The 26,655-nt window shown below is 40.1% G+C and overlaps 2 protein-coding genes across 6 annotated transcripts in view; both read right to left on the reverse strand.

The window, feature by feature from the left end:
• The window catches only part of wfdc1 (WAP four-disulfide core domain 1), a 9,262-nt gene extending 5,549 nt beyond the window's left edge, over positions 1–3,713 (reverse strand). For all 3 annotated transcript variants that reach the window (XM_025056231.1, XM_017033285.2, XM_025056232.1), the window contains exon 1: positions 3,582–3,713. In XM_025056231.1, coding sequence (XP_024911999.1) covers positions 3,582–3,680 — 99 coding nt within the window. In that variant the 5' untranslated portion in view covers positions 3,681–3,713. The remainder of the gene's footprint in view (positions 1–3,581) is intronic.
• Positions 3,714–3,750: 37 nt separating this feature from the next.
• LOC103379667 (monocarboxylate transporter 13) lies at positions 3,751–15,912 on the reverse strand. Of its 3 annotated transcripts, XR_003049880.1 has the most exons (7): positions 15,220–15,912; positions 14,804–14,947; positions 14,003–14,712; positions 13,236–13,476; positions 10,019–10,201; positions 5,430–5,515; positions 3,751–4,828 (listed from the first exon to the last, which is right to left on the reverse strand). XR_003049880.1 is itself a non-coding variant. In XM_017032793.2 (5 exons), the coding sequence occupies exons 1-5, from the start codon at positions 15,455–15,457 to the stop codon at positions 10,038–10,040; spliced, it is 1,497 nt and encodes a 498-aa protein (XP_016888282.1). In that variant the 5' UTR covers positions 15,458–15,909; the 3' UTR covers positions 9,764–10,037. The 3 variants fall into 3 exon arrangements, 2 of the variants coding, with proteins under 2 accessions (XP_016888282.1, XP_024911998.1); XM_017032793.2 differs by lacking the exons at positions 3,751–4,828; positions 5,430–5,515 and having other exon boundaries at positions 9,764–10,201; positions 15,220–15,909; XM_025056230.1 differs by lacking the exons at positions 3,751–4,828; positions 5,430–5,515 and having other exon boundaries at positions 9,764–10,201; positions 15,224–15,366.
• Between the last annotated feature and the right edge of the window lie 10,743 nt (positions 15,913–26,655).

Genomic DNA, 26,655 nt, shown 5'->3' on the forward strand with positions numbered 1-26,655 from the left:
TGGTCCAGCAGTTAGCACGCCTGCCTCGGAAGCAGAGAGTCCTGGGTTCGATTCCCAGAGGAAACACATGCCTGATAATAATCCTTTGTAAATCGCTTTAGATAAAAACATCTGCTAAATACATACATGTAACAGGTCGATGTATTAGAGCTGAGAAAGATAAGTTAAATAACAGACACTGTAGAAAGTTTTTTAAAAAGTCGGAACTTCAAGCAACATCTGTTGTTGTAAAGCAGCGCGCTCACACACGCGCTCACACACACACACGCGCACACTGAAGAATGAAAGGTTTATGCAAAGTGGGTAGGCAATCACTCGCCACACACAAACACACAAACGCTTGCATAAACAGGAAGGGTGCACTTGACCCTTCGTAGGAGACATTTGGAGGAGACAGATCGGATGTAAGACAAGGAGAGACAGCAGAGGTCATTATGTCATTAGCCAATCACAGTGGACTCATTCATAAATCCAAGAGGATTACGAGACACTGTGAACTCCGTGGCCCCAGAGTTCTCACTCATCACCGGAGCGTCACCGATGACGGACATGAGAGAGCTGCAGTCGGCAGTACACCGTGTCCGAGCAGGAAAAGTACACGCAGGGAGTACTGCATGTACTGCAAGACAGTCGAGTGGCTAAAATGGATCACAGATCAGTGATAATTAAAACAAAGTACTTTATTAAAAAAAGTATAAACTATTATATATATATAAAACACAATTTTTGCTAGAAAATGTGGTTCACAGGAGTGAAACTGTCAGCAATTTTGCTGAAATACAAGCCAATCCTTTGGTTTCTTCTGAGCATTCTTCTTGACTAAACTCTAGCAACTATTGCCCTTTTGATCTTTACTGCCATCTTTATTGCAAGCTTTTCTAGACTAAACTGTGGTCTCTTTCAGCAATTTTGATTTTTTTTTTGGTGTTTGTACGACAGCAGATTCACATGCCTTTGTTTTGCGTCCCTCAGATTTCCTGTCGGCTTCTTCTTCTCCTGCCGAGACATCGCCAGCGGGTCTGTGTGTGATCTTCACATCTGTCTGAGGGCATGTACCCGTCAGCCCTCACCCTCTTCCCTCTTTGGTCTGCCTGTCTCTGACTCCAACACGCTCACTATCTCACTTCCTGCCTGTTTTGTTTTGGGTTTTTTTTTTCATCTTTTCTCTTTGATTTTAATCTCAATCACTCTTTGAGGCTCTTCCCTGGTTCACAGAAGGTTGAGGGAGTAAAAGCCACTAAAGCCCGGGCTCCGCAGTCTCAGATCAGACACAGACTCGTACGACTGCACTATGATAATCTGCAGGGTTCATCTGAGGTGGACAATAACCTGCTGAAATCACCATCTTGGATCACAGTTTGTGACGAAGCATATCTGCCTAACAGACCTAGTGTCCTGCCAAACAGTGAGGGGGCGCCAACGTGACATTTTCTCTGTGTTTTTTTTTATTAGCAGTTTGTAGCAGAATTTGTTAATATTTTAGTCATCTTCTGCTGTTTCTGTTCAGCTGTTGCTAATGTTTAAACCTGAGTTAGCGTTCGTCCAAGTTGCTATCATTGTAACATTGTAGCTAATATTTAGCAATTTTGGAAAGTTGTTTCTGCTCTAACCTCTACATTACAGACGGTTTTAACACAATTTGAACTTTGACGAAAACAAAACAGTTCTTCACAATTTGAACTTTGACGAAAACAAAAAAAAGTTTACTTTACTGTAGCATTTCAAAAACACCCTGATCTCTTACCCCTGGAACACAGTTAACTAAGATTTGACCAAATTTATATGTGTGCTTGTCGGAAATCGTTGCTCACGGTTCAGTTTGAACTAAACCTTTTTTTATACATAAAAGACAGTCGGTGCAGTTTGAACTAAACCTTTTTTTTTTTATACATAAAAGACAGTCGTTGTGAGCAACAAATCAAATCTCTCGTCAGGCATTTTCATAAAGTTGCGCAATTCAAAAACTCCAGAGATTTAGACAAATTGAATTCTCTGGTTATAAACACAAGCTGGTGGTCTGTGGTCTGTCCTATAAATAAAGTGTTTCGAGGTTTTCCATTCGCAACCTCTATTCTGTACGTGGAATATTTCAAGGCTGTCATTATTCCTTTCTACACATTCCCAGGACTTTTTGTGTCTGTGGAGGAGAAAAGAAAGATGTAAAGATTTAGAAAATGAAAAAAAAAAAAGGTTCAAAGGCAGAGACGAAGAAAAAAAGCACAGCAGCGTCAGTGTGTTTTAAATTACAGCAGCTTTGATGCAGCAGAGTCCAGCGAGAGCCTGTCTTTGGACCGGTCTGATAGCAGCAGGAAACCAGATTTAGGAGAAGGGGGGGAAATATGAGGTGATAGACCGAGAGAGGAGCGTGAGTGAGGGGGGAGAGAAAGCAGATCTGAGAAGGGGTGAAAGGGTAAGTCCATAGAAAAGAGAGGGAAAAGATAAAGGCTGAGAATCAGAGGAGGAGAGGGGACGAGGCCAGCCATGGACATCGTGAAGAGAAGACGGATGAACAGAGAGCAGAGGAAAATCATCAGGGAGCGAGCTGTACTGAACCACGTTAGAGAAAATAATCAGTCAGCTGAGTTAACGAGCAGGTCTGTAAGTACAGGCCCTGCTCTGATAATCCACTGAACACACACACACACACACACACACACATCCAGAGACTTATTACGACCCGATGCACACATAAAAAAAAAAAAAAACCTCTGTCAGAGTTGATTTTTTTTTGTTTCAAAATCAAAGTCAAGTGTTTCCAGCCAAACCAAATATATAGTAATGTAAAGTTCAGAAGTAACAGAAAGTCAGTCACTTAAAATCACAATAATGTACTGACAAATAAATAATTTATGACTAAAAATTCCTAAAATACAATTAGTTACTATGTAAAAAGTAGGTAAAATTTGCCAAATTGATAACGATGTTCACGGCCACAAATAGCCTGAGATTTTTGAAGATTCTGATCAAATATCACTAAAAGCAACTTAGCCAAACATATGCTATCAAATGTGTTTGTTGCAGCTAATCTTTAGCCAACCTTTTTTTATTTTGGCGTACGCTTTGTCACTCACTGTTTTCTGACTGACACACACTGATGTTTTATTATATTATTTAGCTAACATTTAGCTCAATTCTGAATGTATATCTTTATGTTTTCCGTTGGTTTCCTGTCAGCTTCCTGTCATACCTTTGTTTGTGTTAGCAGACCTAAAATGCATGAGGAATAGCGACCGATAACAATGTGCACTCAGCTACATCAGCAGGTTAACAAAAGCATTTTATGCTTTCAAACCCGGGCCCCCCCGACCTCCCGGGGCCCTCTTCTGGGTTATTCACACCACTGCTCGTCATGAACAAACAGACGTATGGTCTGAGGTCAACTCGACCACCTTTGAGCCTCGGCCTGAAAGTTTCTCTCACAGTGTGAAGGCAGTTTGTGTAACAGAGTGGGTATTGTACTGTGAGCTTTCACCTACTTCCACCGTGGAGCAGCAGAGAGCGAGAGAGAGAGAGAGAGAGATGAACAGGGAACACACGTATTTGTTGAAGCTGAAAGAAAGTAATGTTTAGAGCAGCCCCACCTTATGGTTGAGTCCTCTCTTCCTCAGTCTCCTGGCATCACTTCCTGTGGACAGGACCAGCAGGGACATCAGGAGCAGCAGTAGCACAGAGTCGGACATGATGCTGGTCCTGCTCCAAAACTTTACGACCTCCTCGGGAGTACTTCTTCTTCTTCTTCTTCTTTTTTTTCTTCTTCTGCCTATTCCAAAATGTGTCCTCTGCTCGTCTCCCACTCCTCTGTTGCGGTTCCTCTGAACTGGAGCAGCAACGGTGAGTTGTTCATGTGCAGCCACAGATTACACGAGCCACATCAGCCTGAGGGGAAAAGAGTTGAGGAGAGAATGGTGAAGTAGAGGGAGGAGAGAGAGGAGGACGGAGGGAGAGAGGAGCAAAAAATGTAGGGAAAGACAGAAGGAGCAGCAGCATCAGCAGCAGCAGCAGCGGCAGCAGCAGCAGCGTGTCAGCAGCTCAAAGTGTCTGCTGGTGTAGCCTGAACACATGTCTGTGAGAGGGAGACACAGAGAGGGGAGGGGGGGTGGAAGGAGGGAGGAGAGAGCTTTGGAAAGGGCAGGGAGTGTGTGTGTGTGTGTGTGTGTTTGGTGTAGCTATACTTGTGGGGACAGAGTTTGTAAAAAAAAAACCTATTGTTGCTGAGACAATCCCAGTGTCCAGTGGGGACAGTTTGGATGTCATTTATTTGAGGTGGGGTCAGGACCTGGGGAGTGGATTAGGTCTGTGTGTTTCTGCATGTGTGTGTGTTGATCATGATTAATTACAAATGATTGTGATTAATCCACAGCTTCCCTGTGAGTGATTTTTCAGATTAAAAATTTGTTTAGAAAATCAAGAAAATAATAATCTCTCTCAAAGGTTTCTGACTTGTACGTGAATGAACCTGGAGGTTCGCTCTTTCACACACACTCACGCACACACACACACACACACACACACAAATCGCTGCCTTTTGTGCCGGTGAAGCCTGGGCCTCACTGTGACATAATCCCGGCTCCTGTAAAAGTTAAAATCACTGAGATTTGTGAGGACTTTGAATTCTTTCTCCCGCTCTCCTACCAGACACCAGAGAAAGCCGAGGGGAGAAGGAAAAAAAGGGGGAGACATGATTGGTCGGGTGGTGCAGTGGAGGGACTGGTGGTGGTGGTGGTGTCGTAATTTGAGAAAAAGTTGGATTTGAAGTGAGGAGAGACTGAGAGAGCGGACATGCCTTTATTCTTCATGGGTCAGTGCCACTGAAATCTCCCAGCATCCTCTGCAAACACACACACACACAGACAGAGGAATGCATGCAGGTGAGGACATAAAGGATCACACACAGACAGAGGAATGCATGCAGGCGAGGACATAAAGGATTTTAAAATTTTGGTTTGGAAAATAAAAATAGTGAAATTAAAAAAGTCTGCATTTTAAGATAATTGTCCAAATACTTACAGAAAAAGTTCAATTTATGAGACATGATGTCATTTTGAGTTTTAAGTTATTATTTATAAAAAGTCATTATTGGGATAAAGACCCAGACTACGGGGCTAAAGGTTAAATTTTCAGTAATAAAATCAATTCATAATGGGATTATGTGGGATTACAAGTCGACATGTAACGCTGCTGTCATTCAGACTGTGAAACTAGGATCAGAATAATGACATGAGAGCTAAACATATATTTGGTGAAAATACTTTTTTTGTAACTAAAGACAAACAATTGCAAATTTCAGCTAAAAATGTGACAATTACATATATTTGGTGAAAATACTTTTTTTTGTTAAAAATGTGACAATGATAAGATTCAAATTATGGAAATTAGGAAATTAAAACGTGAGATACATTGGGATTTATGAGTTACAAAGTCAGACTCACAGAAACACAGGGGCCTCCTGTCCCTTTAACACGCCACATGCCATCATTCTTCATGGGTCAGTGCCACAGAAATCTCCCAGCATCCTCTGCAAACACACACACAGACAGAGGAATTCACACACACATACACATACTGGCAGACATGGCCATGCATTGAAACACATTCCCAGTCAGGTGGCTCTTCCCAGCCACGCTGCACCTCGGATCAGTCATATTCCGTCTCTGACACGGATCAGGAATGTAAACACGGATGTGGGCTGTTGATCGTTACACTGTACACGCTTGAACTCTGGGCCGGCAGTCAAGTATCTGAAAAACCCTCACACTTTTTTACCATCCTTCCTGCAAGAAAACATGTGCCACAAAACCACTGGACATAAAATGTGTCTCCACCGCACAGTGACAAAACTGTCATGTGCAATTAAAGATGAGCAGATGTGCCGTGAGACACACACAAACAAATCCTCTCAAATTTCCAGCTGCTAAAAAAACTTCACATTTTCATGTGTGAAATAAATGTTGAATAAAAGATAAAACGTCAAAAGAATCAAGAAAAAAATGTGAAAGGAGAAAAAAATATTTTTCCTAAAAACTTTTTCCAAATATGGACATAAAGAAAAGTAGGTCCGTGAAGGCGGACCAATCAGAGTCGACCGGGGTTTCTACACTTTTAATAGTCAAGAAGAAAATTCCAGCGTGTGTCACACGGTGGTCCAGTGGGTTTGGGTTTGGGTTTTGTCGGTCACAGCAGCCCTGTCTTCCACATGTGATGATTTTACGATCACAGTGGAGGTCGATTTTACACAAACCACATGGACATACCTTCGTACCTAAGCAGATGTTTTGGGCTAATGAAGATCATCTGGGAGGAATCCGAGGTTTTCGTCGCGTTGCTGGTTTGTGGTTTGGTGTCGACATGTTTACACAGCGCTGGAACGAGAAGCCCGTGTGTTTGTACACGCCGGCTTCTGTGTTGTGTTTTTCTCTACGGCAATTATGAAATTTTATAGACGTCAGAAGTGTAACCACAACGATATACATACTGCAGCCACTGCAGAAATGTCCCACGACCAGCAGGGGCTGCACTAACATCTTTAAATGTATGGCACAAAGCTTTTATTTTTTAAAATACTATTAATTTTGAAAAACATGATTTCAAATTGAGCCTTATATTTAGAAACATCAATAAGCAATTGTTTTGGCTAACCCTTTTTTCTTTTTAGCTAGCATCAGTTTTAGCCACTGTTGTTTCTGTCAAACTTTGAAGGACTTGGCTTTTTCCGGTATCTATGTGCTCATTTCGATGCGAATGTCAAGAAAAAAAATCCAAAAAGTTTTTCAACGTGTGGTTTTTCTGATGTCATCGTCTTTCCTTAAGAAAAAAAATAAACATTGATGAGACATTACAGAAGAGGTGAAAAATCGCAGACGTGACATCATCTAGTAATTAGCAGTTTTAACCACAAAGTGCAGCTGTAGAATGTAAACAGTTTTACAGGTGTTGGATTATAAAAATAAACTTTTACACAAATAGAAAGATTTCTATTGGTACTGGTTGTTCGAATCAGGAGCCCGTCAAAGCCATTCATTCTAAATTCAGTCTGTCGTGCGAGTTCAGAGGTCAGCACATAAGGTCAGGGGTCGGGGGTGTTTTGTTGGCACCAAATAAGCTGCTGGATTTGTACACGGTGAAAGTTGCTTCTGAAGCTTGTCACCTGTCAGAACACGCGTCAGCTCAGAAATCCAACAAAGTCAACTTTGTAGATTCAGAGATGTCACAACCTCGGCCCTTTGGTTCTTCTTTGAAATATTCTCTTTTCGGTGGGATTGAGTTTTCCTCGTTATGGAAAAATGACAGTCCCAAAATCAAGAAAAGCTGATAAAACGGTATCACAGTTACATTAGTGTGAGGCCTTTGAGGAATATGGGGGGCTATAATAACTACATCATCTGCATAGAGACATAATGAATCCATTAGAAAAATTAAAAACCCTACAGTTGTCCTTATTCTCACGAGTTCACCTTCCTCTTTCTCTGTTCCCTTTTTGTCTCCTTTTTCTGCCTGTTTTTATTCATTCCAAGTGTTGCGGTTTAAACAGTCATCAACTCTCCTTCGCCCAGTTCCACTGTCTCACATGAGCGAAGGATTAGCTGCAGTGGAGTGTTTACTCCTCAGCTGGGTCTGAGGATGAACTGAAGAGAGAAGATCAATCTCTGCTTTAATGGCTGCTGAAAGGTGTGTGTTTGTCTTACTGCTCCATGAGTTGAGTAATGAAACAAAAGACACACACACACACAGCACACCCACAGTATGGGTGCACTAACAGCACAATTGTTTTGGATTTATGAGACCATAAAGAGACGTGAGGAACGAGGCTGGCGCCATCTGCTGCACTTTACTGGACGATTAAAGTGCAGCAGCGAGGAGAAAAGTTTCTGCAGTGGAGATAAAAGGCGAAATGTGAAACTTCAACTTTTATTTTATCTTTGAAATATGAAGTGCACCAGCCAGTTGTGTCCAAAGTCTGGCTGGAGGGCCATTTGTGGGACTTTGTCAGAAATTTCAGGGCCCTGACTACTTCTTTTAATAACAAGCACCGCGGCAGAGAACGATTCTTTTCCAATTTGTTTTTTTTTCTTCTTTTTGTTCTTGTAATATTCAGCCTATTTTGACAGGTTTCGTAGCTATTGTTTAGCATTTTTGTGGTTTTTTGTGCCAATTCTGGCATGATATTCATCATTTTGAAGACGTTGTTTTTAAATCTGGCCACTGACATCAGAAGGACAGCAACACAATAGATTTGATGAACCAATGTGGGAAACCTGTCTGGAGAAGCGAGGTTGGCATGATATTCATCATTTTGAAGACGTTGTTTTTAAATCTGGCCACTGACATCAGAAGGACAGCAACACAATAGATTTGATGAACCATTGTGGGAAACCTGTCGGGAGAAGCGAGGTGGGACTGGCTGATGAGAAAACAAGAAAGAAGAGGAAGATGTTTGGAAAGATGAGGAAGATCGGACGACGAACAAAGAAGTGGAGAATGACGGGAAGATGGAAAGATTCACGTAGACCAAACAACTTCTTAGCTTCTCCGTTAGCTCTGCTGGACAGAGATTCAGTGAATATCACTGAGCCTCTGCTCACTTCAGTGACCCTGTCTGAAGCCGTATCCCGTTTCAGAATCTTTGCAGTTGGATCTCGTTAGTTCCGCTCATTAGTCCAAATCCCCTGAAGCTACACCGGCCTTTTCTGCTGTGTGGTGATCACAGTGACGCCCAATTGGAAGCAGTAATTCCCGTGTGATTGTGATCATTTTTCTGCTCTCTAACGGACCTCAGAAAATCAAACTTCTCCTCACCCAAATGTTTTTCTTCTTCTCTTGTAGCTCCTCTGTTGTTCCTCTACCTCACACAGGACAACAATCCGTCTTTATCCCAACTTCAAACTTAATATCTACAAGTAGTAGTTTGTGTTTCAGCCACCATCTTAATATTTTGTTGTGGTTAATTTATTCACATTTTTTTTAAAAGATCTTTCTTTCTTACTTACAACTCCCTGCCTTTGTTTTTGTTTTAAAATATGATAATGTGTGACATGTAATTATTTTTTAATTGTTCAAAACAAATTATTTGAACTAAATTAATTCTAGTTTTCAGACCTCACTGCTGTGCCACGGACTAATGACTGGGACGTGTGATAAGTAAGAGAGCGTGCTCTCTCTCTCTCTCTCTCTCTGTGTTAGACTGTGTTTGTAAACCAGAGTTGACAGCATGTTATTACATATTTACGGTGAGTGACGTGTTTGTTTATGACTCTTTTATTTGCTTTACGGCCGGCTGATGTTATCTGCCGTCTCATCGTTACCGGTTCAGGCTCGTGAATGTTTTTTTTCTCGATGGTTGCACAAACCAAACACCGTGGAGCAGAGTTCAAATCACAGCTACACAACATTATTTATTATTTTTAAGATAAAACCTTGGAGCCGTAACGGTCTATTTTCACGAGCATCTGTATTACTTTAACAGAGTTCTCTGAGGTTGAAAATGCAGGACCATTGTGTTACCACAGGAGGGCGATATAGTTCCATTTTCAGAAAGAGTCCAGTTTAATGTAGAACATCAAATTAGATCAGATTAAAATTAGAAAAAATCGTGCCTATTATCAAATTTGAAGACATTATAAAGATGTTAACAAAGACATGTGCTTGTTTCTCTTTTTTATTTGCTTTTCGTTGTGTACTTTCGAAGAGTTGTGCCGTATTTTAATGCGTTTGATTGGCTTAGAACCAATTGCGTCTATCTCATGACAGAGGTTGTTTTTTTTTTTTATATAGAAACTGGCCACTTAATAAGGTACACTTTTTCAACAACTCTCTTTTCATCTGCCACGTGCATTCACGCATGGGCATGTCCTGAAAAGGCTCCGACAAACTGGTTCATTCTCCAGACGAGGCTCAGTGACAACTTCAAACCTCGGGGCTAAAAATGAGACACGTGTCCTCGTTCTGGGGCTTTTTAAACATCGTCCACATTCATGGTAGAACAAAGTCACGAACCTGTATAACAAATGGAACGGAATCGTACCCACGTCACATTCGGCTCCTCATGGGTTTTGTTCTGTTTGGTTCAACGACACATTAAGAGTCGGTTTCTGACCCCTAGTGTTCATGCAATGAAGAGCAAGCAGGAACATGGTGGAGATGATGAAGGCCACTCCTGCCATCAGGAAAGCTGTTCCGTAATCACCCGTCCTGTCAATGAGGAGACCTGAAATTCAGAGAGGGAACAGTTACAAATGTGATATATTTTGTGACTTTGTCTACGTTGACTTTGTCGCACAGCGCACATATGCAAACAAAGAAGGCATCCTTGGGAGGGAATTTTACTTCTGTAAATAAAAGATAATGAATTGCTTCAATGAATGTCCTCACCCCCAACTTCAAACTGCCCAGAGTGCTGAGCAGATGAAGTTATTACCAGGGAACCATGGGCTACAGTTTCACTTCATTTACAGCTTAAACCTCCATTTTAGATAACCGTCTGCCTGTAGCACAGTTTTATAGTTAATCATGTGTAATGATCACTTCTGGAGGTTTTTCAAGAACTATTTTGGGACGAGTTTGGGAGGATTAAGGTGTTTCCTGTTATCAGGAAATGGAGCCAGAAATGAGAGTTCATGTACTTTGGAATACATACAAATCTAATCAAATGACATGTTTGTCAAGTGCTATCCAGAGTTTTTTTTATCTGTTACAGTGATTGCTAAACATGAACTCTCTTTATGCTGATATTGATGCATTTTAATCCAAATGTTGAGTCTGTTTATAAACAAAGCTAAGCTATTTTTGCTAAGTCTTTTTCAACCTTAATACAATACATACAATATTGGCTACATATTTAGCTGATGTTTGGCCACATTTTACTAATCACAGGGTTATCGCACTCCAAAATCAGCCTAAAGCCAAGCTAATTTTTGCTACTGCTGCTAGTTTTCAGATCAATGATTCACCATTACCTATTATTGATCCTTTACTTGGAGTAATCCCAAAACAATTGGAATTACAGCATTTCTTCAGTTCCTGTAGTCTGCTTTAAAGTCTATTTGTCTTAGGTTTACTAAGCTATGAATGATAGCATTTTGTCATCGCCATTTGTGCTAGCGCTGCCAGCCTAAATCTGTTGCACTTTACTGCAGGTTTTTGTAATAACAAAGGTTCTTCTCTTTTATGATTTTTGCCCACACTTTTGCAAACTTGTATCTATTTATTGTACATTGTTTTTTTATTGGGTACATTTTGAATACTTTTTGGCCACTTTTAATGCCCTCTAGGAAATCCACAGATTCGGAGTCTGCTGGAGAGATTTCCCAGACTTAGCCACGGCTGTCGTCAGAGTCAGTACAAACTTTGGCGTAGGTGGTTGGGAATAGGTGCCAAAAATTCACACCAGCACTCTTTGAAGCAAGTTTTGCTTGTGTGTGTTTTTGTGTAATCGTGTTCCAATGCTTGCTGCTCTGCAGGACAATGCCTTCAGTGATGGGCTGCAGTTTGTGTGTCAAAAGACTTCGTCCTGTCTTTGTGATGTAGATTTTACATTAATGGCTCCCATTAGTTTTTTTTCTACTGACATTAGAATGAGTAAACGCAGATTTTCCGCAATGACCCAAAGGAGACACTTTCCATTGTGAGCCAAAATAAGTCCTCACTGAAAGCTGCTGTATTTACATATATTACAATAGCAGTGGGAGAGCAGAATTTCCCATTTACAAATCTAACACCTACACTCACAGCAACAGTCAACATCTGAAACTAAACTATTCATCTAAGCACTGAACCAGGCCCACTGTGAGAAACAGTATGTTTCCCAAGCTGTTAGAATACTCATTTGTTTATTCCATACCAACAATAAATCTACAATTAACCAGCTCTGACATTCAGGTAATCAACCTTGATTTTCATGAGTTATTCATTACACTTATTGCTATTGATTCTTAATGAGTAGTGATCCCTATACGGTATCCAAATTGTAGGCCACATAGAACTATGGTATATTATAGACCCGAGTCACTACTAAATTTAAGTCTACCTGTTGGTCTTGATACCTGGATAAGTTATAATTTATTTAAATTTATTTATTTATTTTAGCAATGTAGACTTACTGTAATCACACATATGGAATATATACCAATGTTAAAAATAAATCTTTCTCAAGTTCAATTCCTTCTTTAAAAATGTTTGATCTCTGAGTTTTTATTGTCCCTCTTTATTGTCCCTCGTGACTTATTATTATTATTATTTGATCTCTGAGTTTTTATTGTCCCTCGTGACTTATTATTGTTATTCAGTGAAGGCAGCTGTTGTCAGTCAACAGTGTAGACACTACCTGCTGAGCAATATGCTGTAGCCAGGGGAAAACAAACAACCATCTGGTAAACAATGTGATGCAACAAGTCAGATGGATTTCTCTGAGATTTGGCAGGAAACAGAAAGTCAATTTCTAAAAAAAATTAACATTTTACAAAACTCTGTGTCAACAATGTTGGCTTTCTGTTTCAAATAATGGAACGACAAAAATTAATCCTTTTTTTTTTTGGTCAATTTGTTACTTTAGTTGTACAGAGAGTTGTACCAATATGGTAAACAAATCTTGGGAAAAGTCAGAAAGATGCTTAATATAACAATGAAAATAACTGAGCGAGAAATGAACACCGTCTGATAAAGTGACACCATTTTTGCACAGTTGTTTCTTGAATAAAAAAATAAAAGTCCAATAGGAGGCACGGTAGATGAATTCCATGATTAAGTGAAAGCTGACTTGAATGTCAGCGCGTTTGAAAATCTCATTTTCAATGAACAGACTCACTGAACTGCAAGTACAACATAAAATGGTGTCTAGGCACATTTATGGTGTGTGTGATTTATGCTGTAGAAAAGACCTGGAGAATCACACAGTAACTGTGGATTTTCACTTTAAAACTCTATTTAAAATCACTGACTAGCTATTAGCTTAAGTGTGTTCCTTCTGGTGTATTATTACTAATAAACAGTTGTTAACATTAAGCTAACGGTCTGTATTTGTCAACTCGCATCTCTGTTAGAGTTGACAAAAATGTTAGCATAAAGCTAACGTTTTTAACGGATGTTTATTAGAGTAATAATAGCGTTTTTTTAAGTACGCTTTCTTAAGGCACTTTGAGGACAAATAAAAGTAAACAATTAACTTCACGAATTAATTTCACTTTTCATTATGATTAAATGTTTACACCGATTCACAGCCTGCGCTAAAACATTAGGTGACTTACCGGCAATGGGTGGTCCGAGCAGGCCCCCGCCGCTGCGTATGAGCATGAAAAAGCCGAGGGCGCTGCCGAGCCTGTGGACGCCGACGACCTCGGACAACACGGTGATGTGGATGGAGACCGTGGCTCCGAATGTGAGGCCGTAGGCTGCGCTGAGAGCGACGAGTTCAATGTAGGAGGAGGCCAGTGGAAAAAGGAGCAACAGGATCCCCTGGAGAAGCACAGTCGCTGTCAACTGTTTCACCTGCAGGGAATACAACGTGGGCATAAACGTGGGAATCAAAGTGGGGAATAAAAATAGACTACAAGTCACAAAATGCAGACAGCAGAAACTTGTTACAGAGTACTCAAGCTAACAAGGTATTACATTTTAGCAAAACATACAGCAAAGAAATTAGGGTAGTTTTTTACATAGGGTAGTTTTTTTTAAAGACTGAAAAAGTAAAGTAGCTAACAGTTAACCAGGATGAAAGCTTAAAACTAGCTTTTTAGTATAATAGAATTACTGTCAGCCTCAGATAGTTCCTGCTTAGTGTCAGTTAGCAAGAAAATAAGCATTAGCATTACAGAGCAAAAAACACAAATATCTTAAGCCAGCTACATTTTTACAAAATGCCAGAAACTTATCTCAACAGTTAACAAAGAAAACTAAGCTAGAAAAAGCCAGCCAATTGGACTTGAACCCAGATCTAGTCTAAAGTTAGCCAGAGGAAAAGAAAAAAACAAAACAATAATTTCATATGGATATGGTTTTCTACAGATGGACTTACCGCCTGGATCAGTCTGAGGTTTGCGACCCAACCAAAGACGATTCTTCCGAGCAGATCCAGAGCGGCAGAGATGGACACGAGTAAAGCAGCGTGGTGCTCCTGCACCCCTTTACTGCGGGCGTAAGGAACCAGAAACAAGACCGGGGCAAAGAGACCCAGACAAGAAAACACCCCGAACATGGTGAAGACCATGAAGTTTGCATTAGTGATAAGGCTGTAATCCATATAACGCAGAACTTTAGCCATGAATTCACTGGTTTTCGGTGTGCATCGTGATTCTTTTAAACTTTGCTCCTCCGGTTCTTCAAGTTGCACTGTCACATTTCCCACATCAGGCGCTTCACACGTCTGTATCACCGCAGACTCCTGACCGAGAGGTGGCTTCGGCTCGGACGGCTCTAATAAAAGCGTTTGCTGCACGAAGCCTTGCTCTTCTGTTGTAACTTCACTGACAAAAGCCTCATTTTTGGAGGCTCTCAGGGGTCTCAGCAGTACACCACACACACACAGAAGCAGCTGTAGACCTCCAAGGCACAGGAGAGCACCCCTCCAGGTGTAAGCATTAATCAAAACCTGAAACAAGGGTGTGAGGACAAAAGTAAAGATGCATTCTCCAGTGGTGGACAAGGCGTTTGCCAGTGGACGCTTCTTCTCAAAGTAGAAGCTCAGGATTGTCACGGTCGGGATCCAGGACAGAGCGTAGCCAACACCTGCAGGTACGGACACCAGGGAATAGAGTATTAAATACGGTTTGGTTCTGGGTTTTTATTGCTTATGTTGTTCATTCATACAACGACTTACCATTCAGAAACCCCACCGTTACGCAGAGTTCGATCAGGTTGTCAGAAAAAGACCCAGCTATGACTCCTAAGCTGCAGATCAGTCCACCGATTATCACCACAGCTCGATGGCTGAAGCAAGCACTCAGCACAGAAGCTAGAGGAGCTGCGGGGTCACAAACAGGAGGAAAGGTTTTCTTCATTTCACTCCACAACAGAATCTTGATGAGCGTATAAAATTAGCTGTTTAGAGAAACAAAACAACAAAACTGGAATAGCTAAATATTGGCAAACGTTAGCACACTCAAAAGAGGCTAAAATAGAAAGAAGCCCAGAAAAGGGTTACTCAAAGGTATAACAACCGTAGGTTAGCTATTTCGTACAGCTAAATTTGCCAGAGATAATTAAAGAAAAAAAGTTTTCAAAAGTCACATTTACCTACGATATAAATCGTGGCCACCATAATGGAGGTGATCCATGATGCTCCTGTGGCCGTGGTTTGAAAGTGTTGGTGTATCTTGGTGAAGAAGACACCAAATGATTTGATAACTCCAAAGGTCAGGCCAAAGACAAAGAAGCTGGAGATTAAGATGAGCCAGCTGTAGCCACCATCAGGAGCTGCAGGTGGCACTGTAACAGCCACTCGCTTCTTCTTGACCTTCACTTGAGATTCCATGGTGACCTGGGCTGGTTCCTACAAACAGAGGAAAACACACATCAATTCAATACCTAATATAAAGTTTGAACCTGATATAAACATATATTCAAATCTGAACAAAATGAATTTCTATGCAGATGACACCTGACTCTACTGTATGAACGTGTAAAATTCACATTCTTTCTGCAGTTTCTCGCCACAAGTATCAAATTCAACTTAGCACAACCACTTCTGTTCATTTACCACACACAAACAGCTGTGCAAATTCTTCATCCTCAGACGTTCAGGAGTCGGCATCGAAACGTCTGTACTTCATCCAAGAGGCTTCTTCACCTCTACCCAGAAGCTGAAAAATCTTGGTATTTAGCCTCTAAGAGTTGAATACATAAGCAAAGACTTGTTATGCTAACGCAGAGCAGCTATCCACACCCACACCAATGGAGATAATGCAATAGGTCCATGTGTAAATTGGCGATCGTACTTGAGATGGCCAATGCCTGAAGAGGGTGTGTGTGTGTTAGTTTATTGTCATGTACAACAGAAGAAAAAAAACAAGTTACCGGTTTTTTCTGGACTACAAGCTGTTCCGGCCAGCTAGAGTGCCCTCTGGCGTCTGTCAGTGTGAAAATAATGAACATGTCAATTTTCAGTGGTACAGATAACGGTACACAAGCCTAGAGTGCCCTCTAGTGGCTGGCAGTATGACAACAATGAACTTGTAAAATTATATATTTTAATATATAAGTCGCACCTGAGTATAAGTTGCAAACCCAGCTGAAAGATGCAAAAAAGTGGGACTTGTGTAACTCAGTTTAATACTAATGTATATAAATATACTCCTTTTGCTCCTACACCTTAATTCCTTTTTTGGTTATGGGGGTGGGGGAGACTATAGCCAACCAGCCAATAGTCATGAGGCAGGGGAGGGGGCAAGGAAGGTTTAAGCAGAGGCAAACATCCATTTCCATTCACATTCATACAGTGTCTGCAGTCAATTTACTGTAGAGTGAACCATGAACTCACACTGCACTGATGTCTATATGTTTACTGGAGAATCCTGCTACACAACAGCTGGTGTCACCCAGGGAGTGTTGTTCACAGATATGAAAATAAATACATCATGAAAAAAAACAATCAGTCATTACTACACTACATTTCTGGGAGAGGAAAAACATCACAGAGTCCACGTGTTCTACATGAGAGCAGACTGCCCGTGATGCAACGTCGTGACACAGAGATCCCTCACTTACCTTCTGCACGTCAACTTGACAAATGTGTAGAACATACTGTCCACGACCCCTGAAGTTGCACTATGGGTAAATGATATACACTGTGGTAAAAAAAAAAAGCCACCTTACGTACATGTTGTCTCCTCCTCTGCAGTGTCAGCTGCCGCTGACATCCTCCGACCCTTTCCTTCTGGAAGAAAAAAACAAGAACCCAGTAATGTTCATTTGGTACATATGTACCAGCAGCTGGGTGGAGTTCAAACAGTGTATAAGCCCAAAGCAGAACGTTAGAATAGACATGTCTGTGTAATGTGTGTGTGTGTGTTGGGTTGGAGGAACTGGTTGGTCAGGTTACAGTTTGATGGTTGAACCCCCAACAACTGTACTGTCATCTTCCTAACTTTCAAGTGTTTTAGGATGAAATACTCCAACATTAAAAGTTAGGACGATTTCTGTCCAAACTCTTCTTCGTTGGTGTTTCCATCACAGGCTGCGATCTTTATAGAATTACGGAGGAGGTCTTCGGCAACAGATCGCAACCTCCTGCTTTGCCTCAGGATGAAAACAGTGTTTGAAATAATTTGCGGCAGGTTTGAGTTTGTTAATGAAGTATGTAACGGCTGAATGTTGAAGAAAGAATTGACACAGCTGTTGGAGACGCCCGAGAGACGTGTCTGAATCGCAACATTTGTCTCGGAACTCTACGGAACAGGTCACATCCTGATATCCAAAATAAACATATAATAATATGATATAATAATCTAAAACTGACGACAGAAGTCTTCAGAAGTATCTAAATGTGTAGTTACTATATTAAACCTCTAGGGGGACTAAATTGTATAGATATCACTTTTGTGTACACAACCAAATTAGGTTAAACAAGGACGGGGTGTTTTTGTGGGCTGCTGACCTTAGGGGCGCTGTTGAGCCACTGTGTTTAATCTAGACTGAAACTGTAGAGTATTATATTTGCTGTTTTCAGTAGGTGGCGCTCTGACTATTAGCAAATCAGTTGTTTTAGAGTCTGTTATCAAATATTTGTTGTTTGTGTGACATATATTTAAGTAAAAAAATACATATTAATATGAAATTATAATAATTATTGTGTCATTAACTATTAGGTATTTTTAGCTAAAAAATTGGTAAATGTAAAGTGGCTAACATTTGACTTTAAACATTATTTTAGTTTATGATTTAAGTCCTTTTTTTCTTGTTGTTTTTCTTTAGTATTTCGACAAATCCATGAATGATTGACAGCTAACTCTTAGCTCCCTTCAAGCTGAGGGCATTTTATGTATACTTTTTGTATACTTTTGAAGTGTGTTGACTGTGTATTTTACTGAGCCCAACACAAAAAGATGCAATTGCTCTCCCATTAGCCACCATTAGTTTTTAACCCTGGATGAACTCTGCTTCACTTTTGCGTCCGTAGTGATATTACCTCAAGGTTTTCAGTCTAAAAACAGTGTCCCTTCCATTTAAATACACTCTGTGTTTACAGAAAAAACTGAATTATTTCCAGAGGAAAATTTAGAGGAGAGTTGCACAAAAAAAGTAAAAAAAGAAAAAAAGACAACAAACACCCACATGTTGAGACTCAGTTTACAGCGTCAACAGTCGGCATGTGGTAGGTTAACGCAGTGGGAGTCTCAGCAAGTCGCCCCAAAAGCGGTAAGCTTCCACACGCTCACGCGTCTCCCGCTGCCTCGATGATTAGTAAGTCTGACTTTTGTAAGTCTGAGCAAATTTAAACTGTAAAACTTTCCTTCCTTGTCTTGACATAACTCTGTTTGAGTTGTCATTTAAACATAAATAACTGAGTGTGATTCCACCGCCATGCTGTTTACAGGCATTAATTATTTCCCAAAAATGAATAAAATATCTGTACAAGTTCGGAGGCATCCAGATTTTTTTTTTTTATCTAAGAGAGACACAACTAGCCGTAATACAGAAATACAATCAACTGGGATACAATTGCGCCCCCAAGAGGTGACCAAGTGACTGAGCTGCTGACTGTATAAGAAATGACATATTGTCTTGGAGCACATACAAATACATAGCCTGGAAAACAATGTTCATTTTAGATACAACCACAGGTAGTCAGATATTACTCTTGTGATGTACCAACCTCAAGTTTTCACTGGCCACATCCCTGTTAAATCTTCCTGATACCACTGCAGAAATAGTTATTTTATTATAATTTCATACAAATGTAATATATAAATCTTTGTTTGTTGTTTAGACACCCTCCAAAATCTGTCCTCCATTTTGCACCTGCCCCTCACTTTGAACCACGCTTTAGCACACACACATTTTTTTTCCATTCAGCCAATATACAGATCAGAGCTTGTGACACTTTCCCCTCCTCCCTTAGCTGTAGCGGCTCATATTGACGCTGTAATTGACAAACTGTAATAAAATGAAATGTGAGGTTCTTCTTTACAGTCTGACGCCTCATTATCCCAGAGACAGCTTTGACAAGTGTTACACAGATTACCCCTAAATCCCTCAGTCTGCTGCGGCCTGATTTATAACTCTTTTGACCGGCTGTGCTTTATGGGAGCTACAGTCGGCTAAAGTGGCAAAGTACCAAGGTTTTTGTTGATGTGCCAGATCGTTAAGAGTCAGAACAAGCAATCTTTTCAAAGGCCGGGCGAGAACTTTGTCTGAACGCCTGAGTCAGGAGACGGCAAGATGAAAACAGTGCGGGTTTTAATAGGGCACAAAATGAATATTTATGGTCTATTGATCACTTGGATCTCATAAAACTGTCAGCCCAACACTTACCCAATTAAATGGTGACACTTCTCTCAATTTACATACTTTTAATGGAGCCGGAAAAAAATTGTACTTTAATATTTTATACCCTTTAAAGTTTAATTCTTATTCTGAGATTTTCTATTGGTGAATTTGTCACAAAACATTATGACAAGTGGGAATAACAGAGGAACAGACGAGGACCAATTACAGTCCTTCTAGATGGTTCTGGGCTCTTTAAGAAAAGGTCACTGTATGAGAATACGTTTCATCACATTCTGCTGAAATATAATGCTGTAATATATGTTCATACATTACACTTCGGTGGCTGCTGGTTTTGCTAAATTAAACTAATATTAATTGGAAGGTTTTTTAGCTAAACTGAAGCACTGATGTGGCGAGCTAAAAATAGCTAACAGATAGATTAGCAAATTAGCAGAAAACATCAAACAAAAGTTAATAGAACAAACACTGAAACTGCCTAAAGAGGATTGAGCATTTAAAGAAAAAAAAGTATTTAAAAACAAACAATAACAATGTCATTCTAACAGGAGATGGAAGTTATTTAAAATGGACAAGTAGCTGAAGATAAAAAAAAATAGTTCACAATAGAAATAAGTCCCAAAAAGATTTCAAAGTTGACAAAAAAAATTAGGACACAGTTCTTTGGCAGGAAGGAATAAAATGATGTGGTAGAAATAATTAGCTGAGAATTTGCCTGGAGAAATAATTCTGAAAAAATCCCAAACAATATACAAAACATCTGAACTCCCTGAAATGAACAAACTCAACCCAAAGTTAGTCAAAAATAGAATAACAACAAAAACAATCCAAGAACGAAAACAGTAGGAAAAAAAACTCACGACCAAATAATAAAAACCTCTCCCAGAAACAGGATTATTTTAATTCATTTTTTTTTTACAGTTTTCTAATTAGAACTCAGTCTGAAAAAACAAAGTAAAAAAAAAAGTACTAGGAATTAATCTTGTTTTCTGCTACTTTGCCGTCTCAACAGTTCGGGGAGAGTTTTTCGTTACATAACCTCATGGCCGGAGTTACTCTTATTTTATATTTTTAAAAATTATTTCATGGGTAAAAACCTTGCTTTTGGTGCCTTGAACATTGAATTATACATCCCCCTGGTGGGTGTTCTAAAAACGTTTAAAGATTTATAGGCATGACCATGAATTATGTATCTATGTTGGGGATGACTGGTGAGGGCAGGGCGGCAGCGGCTGGAGCAGAACAGCTGAATAATGAATGTTAGATGCTGAGCTCGGACACAGTGGGCAGAGAGGAGAGTGTTATTAGATGTGTTTCCACGGAGCGGCAGACTCCCCTGATGTCTCTCTCTCTCTCTCTCTCTGTCTGACTTTTTTTATCCTGTTCTTCTTCTACTTTACTTAAGGTTTCAAGTGGAGTCGTTGCTGTGACAGTTTGTGTTTATGTTTGTGAGCTGCCTTTAAATGCACTCTGTGAATACAACTGACCACCTCGTCCCCCTACAGACCACCTCCTCCTACAACTGACCACTTCCAGCTCAACGAAGGGTTTTGACACCACAAAGTTCAGAACCCAGAAGGTTCTCGGTAAAATCCCATTAACTCCAGACTACAGCCAATCAGCTCCTGAATCCATTGTTTGTAATGATTTAAATCTTGGTGATAAATAATCAATAAATACATGTACAGTTTTTAAAAACATCTGTTTAAAGACTATACGAAACCTGTTGTGTATGAGCTGCTACATGCATTCTGCCCCCTAGTGGATTAGGGTTCCATACAAATGATAAACTTTTTAAAAAATATATAATGTTAAACATCTCAGATCAGAGTTTTGTGTCAGGCTTTACAGGGTTAACCTGAATGAGTATATATATATATATATGTATGATATATATGTATATATGTATGAGCAAGTTTTGTGCAAGTCTTTATTCTACGTCCAGTCAAACTGGCTCTCTGAACCATCCTCACTCTGTAATGAAAAAATGATAGGGGGCGCTCATTTAACGATCATTTAGGATTCAGTCCTGCTTTGAAACTACATCATGTACGCAGACTCACACACACACACACACACATCACAGGCCAGCAGCTGGCAGAAATCCTTTTATCCACCGCAGCTCTTTCCTCTGGCCCAGAAGAATGTCGGCTGCAGTGTTTTTGTTTTTAAGCTGAGTGAGAATAATTTGGGTGAATGAACAGCAGAGAAAACCAGACTGGAACCAGGCCGACGGCCTCCGCAGGAGTTCTGCAGACACATGTGAAGTTGAACACGACACTTGGTGCAAACCCCGGGGAGGTCGGAGGTCAACTTTGTGATGATGATCAGGCCACAAATCTACTGAGGACAACTGACACCTGAGACATGTCTGTGCCTAAGCTCAGTGTTGTGAGATGAGATCAGGCATGTCCAAACTCAGGCTCAGGGGTCATCTCTGGCACATGGACAGATTTTATATGGTCCAGTTCCAGGAGCCAATAATTTTTTGGTAAAAGAAAATACCGGACTATTTTATACCTGGCTCATCGACTGAAAACGTTTTTTATGGCCCAATCATTTTCTGGTAAAAGAAAATACCAGACTTTATTTTATACCTGGCTCATCATTGACTGAAAATTAGGGTTTTATAAACTTTATCATTACTTCCTGATCTAACCTTTAGCTTATGTAGCTTAACCTGGAGCTAACTTTTTTTATGGCTTCACTTTCATTATTTTTAATTATTTTTCGTTCTAGCAATTTTTATAATATATGTTATTGTCCAAAAACCTGTTTTTTTAATTAATTTAATTCACTTTCATTATTTTTAATTATTTTTCGTTCTAGCAATTTTTATAATATATGTTATTGTCCAAAAACCTTGTTTTTTAAATACATTTTTTAGACATTTTGGTGTTTAGCCTATGTGCCATTCTTGCTCATTTCATTTTATTTTATTTTCCTAATTTTCTAGGGTTTTCAGGGAGATCTTCGTCAGATTTTTTCCCCTAATTTTATTCACATGTTTTGACTACATATCTGTGACTCCTTTCTGCCCTCCATGTCTGCTGCACTGCACCAGCCCTCCCCTCCCCTCCCCTCCACTCCCCTCTCTGTGGCACACTCCCAGATACCCCAGGTGTGAGTGGGCTTACCCAGATGGCGCTGTTACTGAAGCGGCCAACTGCAGTCTGAATACACAGCAGGTCATCCACTGGCCCCGCCGATCCTTTTTTAACACCGTCTGAAAATGAAAGCCTTCATCAGTGCTTCAACTGCTAACGCGTAGGATGTTAAAAAAAAAAAAGTCTCTGATGGTGAGAATGAAACATGAAAAACACTTTTTGAAAATGTGAAATTAATCTCCTGGGAAATTATAGTTCCAACTTCTCCCTGGTGACTAAGGTATTTCAATAATGAGTGAGATACAAGGAACTTTTTAATCACTAGGTAGGAGCTTTCAGGACTTTTTTTTTTAAACCAAAAATAAAACTACGTCTCATTAGTTGAAATGTCTGTTTTGATCAGCAACCAGGAAAAACAACTGGTGCAGAAACAGCACTTTGTCTGGAGGTGGATGTTAAAACTTTTTTTGGGGAATTAAAAAAAAAAATAATAAAAAAATTGTTATTTAAAAAAATTGTGTGGATCATGTGACCTACAGTCACAGTCATTGTCCCTGATGCAAATAATATCTGGAACCACATTAAGAACACTTTAATGTTTTGGGCTGAACTCAAAACTTTAGAACAGAAGAGTGAACCTGCTGTTCTTAACTGACTCCATCCATCCATCCATCCATCCATCCATCCATCCACCAGTGACAATAAATGTGGAATGTTACATTTAGAAACAGTTAGAAGGCGGGGGGAGAAGGGGGTAAGTAGCAGGGAAGGCAGGGGTCAGAGAACATAATCTGATAAAACCTCACACAGAAACATTTGAACTCACCTTTCAACAGGAACATGTTCTGCGTCACTGCCTCGATCTCCGTCGTCCTCCTGGTATTTCCATCTTCTGCCCCTGGTCCAAAACCCCCGCAGGACTGGGTCAACAGTCGACCACGGCCGTGAATGTTAGTGTGAATGGTCATTTGACCCGTGACCTGCTGACCTGTCCACACTCCTGGCCCATCCTGGCTCGACGACCACTGGGATTGACTCCAGCTCAGCCTTGTAACAGGTAAGAGTTGACAAAAAAAACCAATGTGAGGTGTCACATCGTGATTGGTCAATAATGTTTTATAGATTATTAAGTTAAAATAAATGTGGGATTTCTTTCTATTTCAGCAAATTTCATCAGGTTATTTAATGCACTTTCAAACCACTGTGTTGGAAATTTGAATATATATATATATATTTTGGAATCCTTCTTCAAGGACACCTCACCTCGTGAGTTGGAGTTAAAACGCTTCATTGAAGTCTTTCATATCTGCGTCCCCAGGAAACCCGCTGAGCTTCAGGTTCTCTGTGTGTCACCGACGCCGCATAAAGAACTCACTCTGAGCTCATGGTTTGTCATATTAAGAGGCTGAATAACATTCTTGGTTCCAGATAAGAACAGCATTAAAAATGATACACTGCCCCCTGCTGCTTTTCCATCTCTCCAACTTCCTGTCACCAACAGGAAGGGCGTCTGTCGCATTTTCCACAGGTTTTATTTTTTTTTATATCAAATCTTCTAATTTCCCAGGGTGCAATCTGCTCAAACTCACCAAAATTTTCTATCACTCAGATCAGAAAGAAAACATTTTCAGTGACATCCGTGTTTCATGTTCCTCAGTAAATCGGTTCTGGCATCCGTCTGCCGTGACACGCGGTAGAAAATTCCTTTTCTATTTTCCTATTTCATTCCTTCTAGATTACAGAAGAGCCTCCAGGATTTCTTTGAAGACGACCGGAGCTGATTAGAATTCCGCGTTCACAGTCTGAGCCCCGTGCTCCTCACACAGATGCTGGGATACGGCCTCTATAGGGGATCCACCCTCCGCTCCGTGTCAGGGTATTTTAATTGGATTCTCATCTTATCAGAAGTCTTGTGGTGTGTATCCAACGAGGCGCAAACAGTGGGGAACATATACGGTCTGATCATCGTGTGGTGACCAGTGCGGAGCTCCGTTACAGTACTTTGTACTTTCACCGCAGCTGAACAGAATCCATCCGTCGAGCTTTTCCTTTGACAGGTTGACGTTGGATGATGTTCCACAGCAGTTTGGAACCGTCGAGCTTTTCCTTTGACAGGTTGAGGTTTGATGATAATCTCCTGCAACGGACCGACCAAACTGTTGACATACAGATACAACAGATGTGAATCGTCTGCATAGAAATGTTCCAGTAATTGCATTAGTAATACTGTTTCATTACTTTAATACTGTTTGCAGTAAAGTACTACTTTACTCAATTCCTACCTGCCGTGCAGGAACATAATCGGGTGCAAAAACTAGGCAGATTTAGGCACTTCATGCCTGAATTTGTGTATTAATCATTGTTTTTATCCTCCCTTTATTTATACCTTCTAATTGACCACAAGTATTATAAAATAAAAGAAAACTTTAATGAAGGGAATTTGGTTTTTAAGAATGTGAATGAGGCAGAGGTTTCAAAAAACTTGGGAATAACGAGAAAAATTTCAGCTGGTCACTGAGGTTGTCTTTCAAGGTGAGGTTGTCTAATCACAGGTTGACTGTTTTACTAATAGTCAAAAATCTGAGGTTAAAAATCAATCTAAAAAAATGACTTTGATTTGTTTCACTAACAAATGAAAGAAACAATTATGAGATTTGATCAAAATTCTTGAATTGAAAGCCTAAAAAGACAAAGACAAGATCTGTAAGTGGCAGCACAAACACCAATAACTGTGTTTAACATTAATATATATTAAACAAATATATTCCCCCATAACATAATGTATTGTGAAGGTGAAACACAATGAAAGTCAAGCACGGGTTTAACTATTAAAATGACTGGGTTTAAGAACCACTCGGCCCAGATGACCCAGAGCCACTTCACCGCTGAGCTGTCATCGCTACGTGAGAGCAGGATAAAAGAAAAGCTGGCTATGAATTTTGAATAGCTTTTCTCTCCATTTCTGCTGCTTCTTGTATCATTCGGGGAATTGGACGCTTGAAAATTGCATGGTGGGTCTCCGCAGTGTTCACAAAACAATGAGTTTGACGGCGCTGCGTTTGTGCCGCGGCTACAACAGGATGAAGAAGCTAATTTGTCATTTCATCTATAGAGAGAGAGAGGGCGCTGTAAAACTATGGGCTAATTAAAAAGTCAGTGCCATGAGATTTCCTACATAGCTCTGATGCTAACCGGTAATTAGCATCATTTGTAAGTAAACTCCATCTATAGATGGAGTTTCGCACAAACATAAACACAACACAGCGCAGAGTGGTTCAATCTGTGAAATCTCACCAGTTAGTCGGTGAAGTCCGTTCAATTTCTGGAGGAAATTCTTCAAGTTTAATCTGAGAGAAGTTTTCAATCCTTCAGCTCAGATGTAGAATTTAAGAAACCTGTTAAAAGAAGGTGAAATATCTTGAAGAAAACTCAAGTCTCAGAGTTTGTCACCTACCCAACAACACTAACCCAGATCCTGAAAAAAACAATTTTTGGACAAAAACAACAATTAAAAAAAGTCACCATTTAACTAATTGGAACTCAATCTCATCTGATTCAGGCTGATGCAGATCTTGGTTTTTATCTTAGTGAATTAATGTGAAACTGTCTCCACTCACAGTCTGTAAAAAAAAAAAAAGCACAATTCATTTTCTGCCGGGAAACTTTTACAGAACATTAAAAAAATTGTGACCTTCTATTGTACAATAACAGAACAGACTTTAATGAATACCTTGGACTTGATGTCTCCCACTCCTTCACCTCCTTCTCCCTCCGTGTTCCTGGAAACACTGTGTCAGTTCATTAACGATAAGATTCGGAACAAAAAGTGACTACAGAGAACCTGCTGGCTGAAGAGCTGGATCATTTACTCTGCAGTCACACGCAGGTGGGGAGTTACTCCATTTTTTGCTCATTTTACTACAGTAAGATGTTCTAAAACATCTCACTTTGAAGAAGTCACACCTGAGCGAGGAGCCATCTGCTGCGTCGGCTCAGTTTCCATTATGACCACAATCAACAGAGACATCTCAGATTTTTTTTTTTTACCCAGAATCCTCGCCTTCACCAGCTGCGTTTGTGTGTTTGTAAGTGGACTATATTTGTGCAGATTCTCTAATCG

This window comes from Cynoglossus semilaevis, chromosome 6 (assembly GCF_000523025.1).
Source record: "Cynoglossus semilaevis isolate Cse_v1.0 chromosome 6, Cse_v1.0, whole genome shotgun sequence".
Lineage (NCBI taxonomy): Eukaryota > Metazoa > Chordata > Actinopteri > Pleuronectiformes > Cynoglossidae > Cynoglossus > Cynoglossus semilaevis.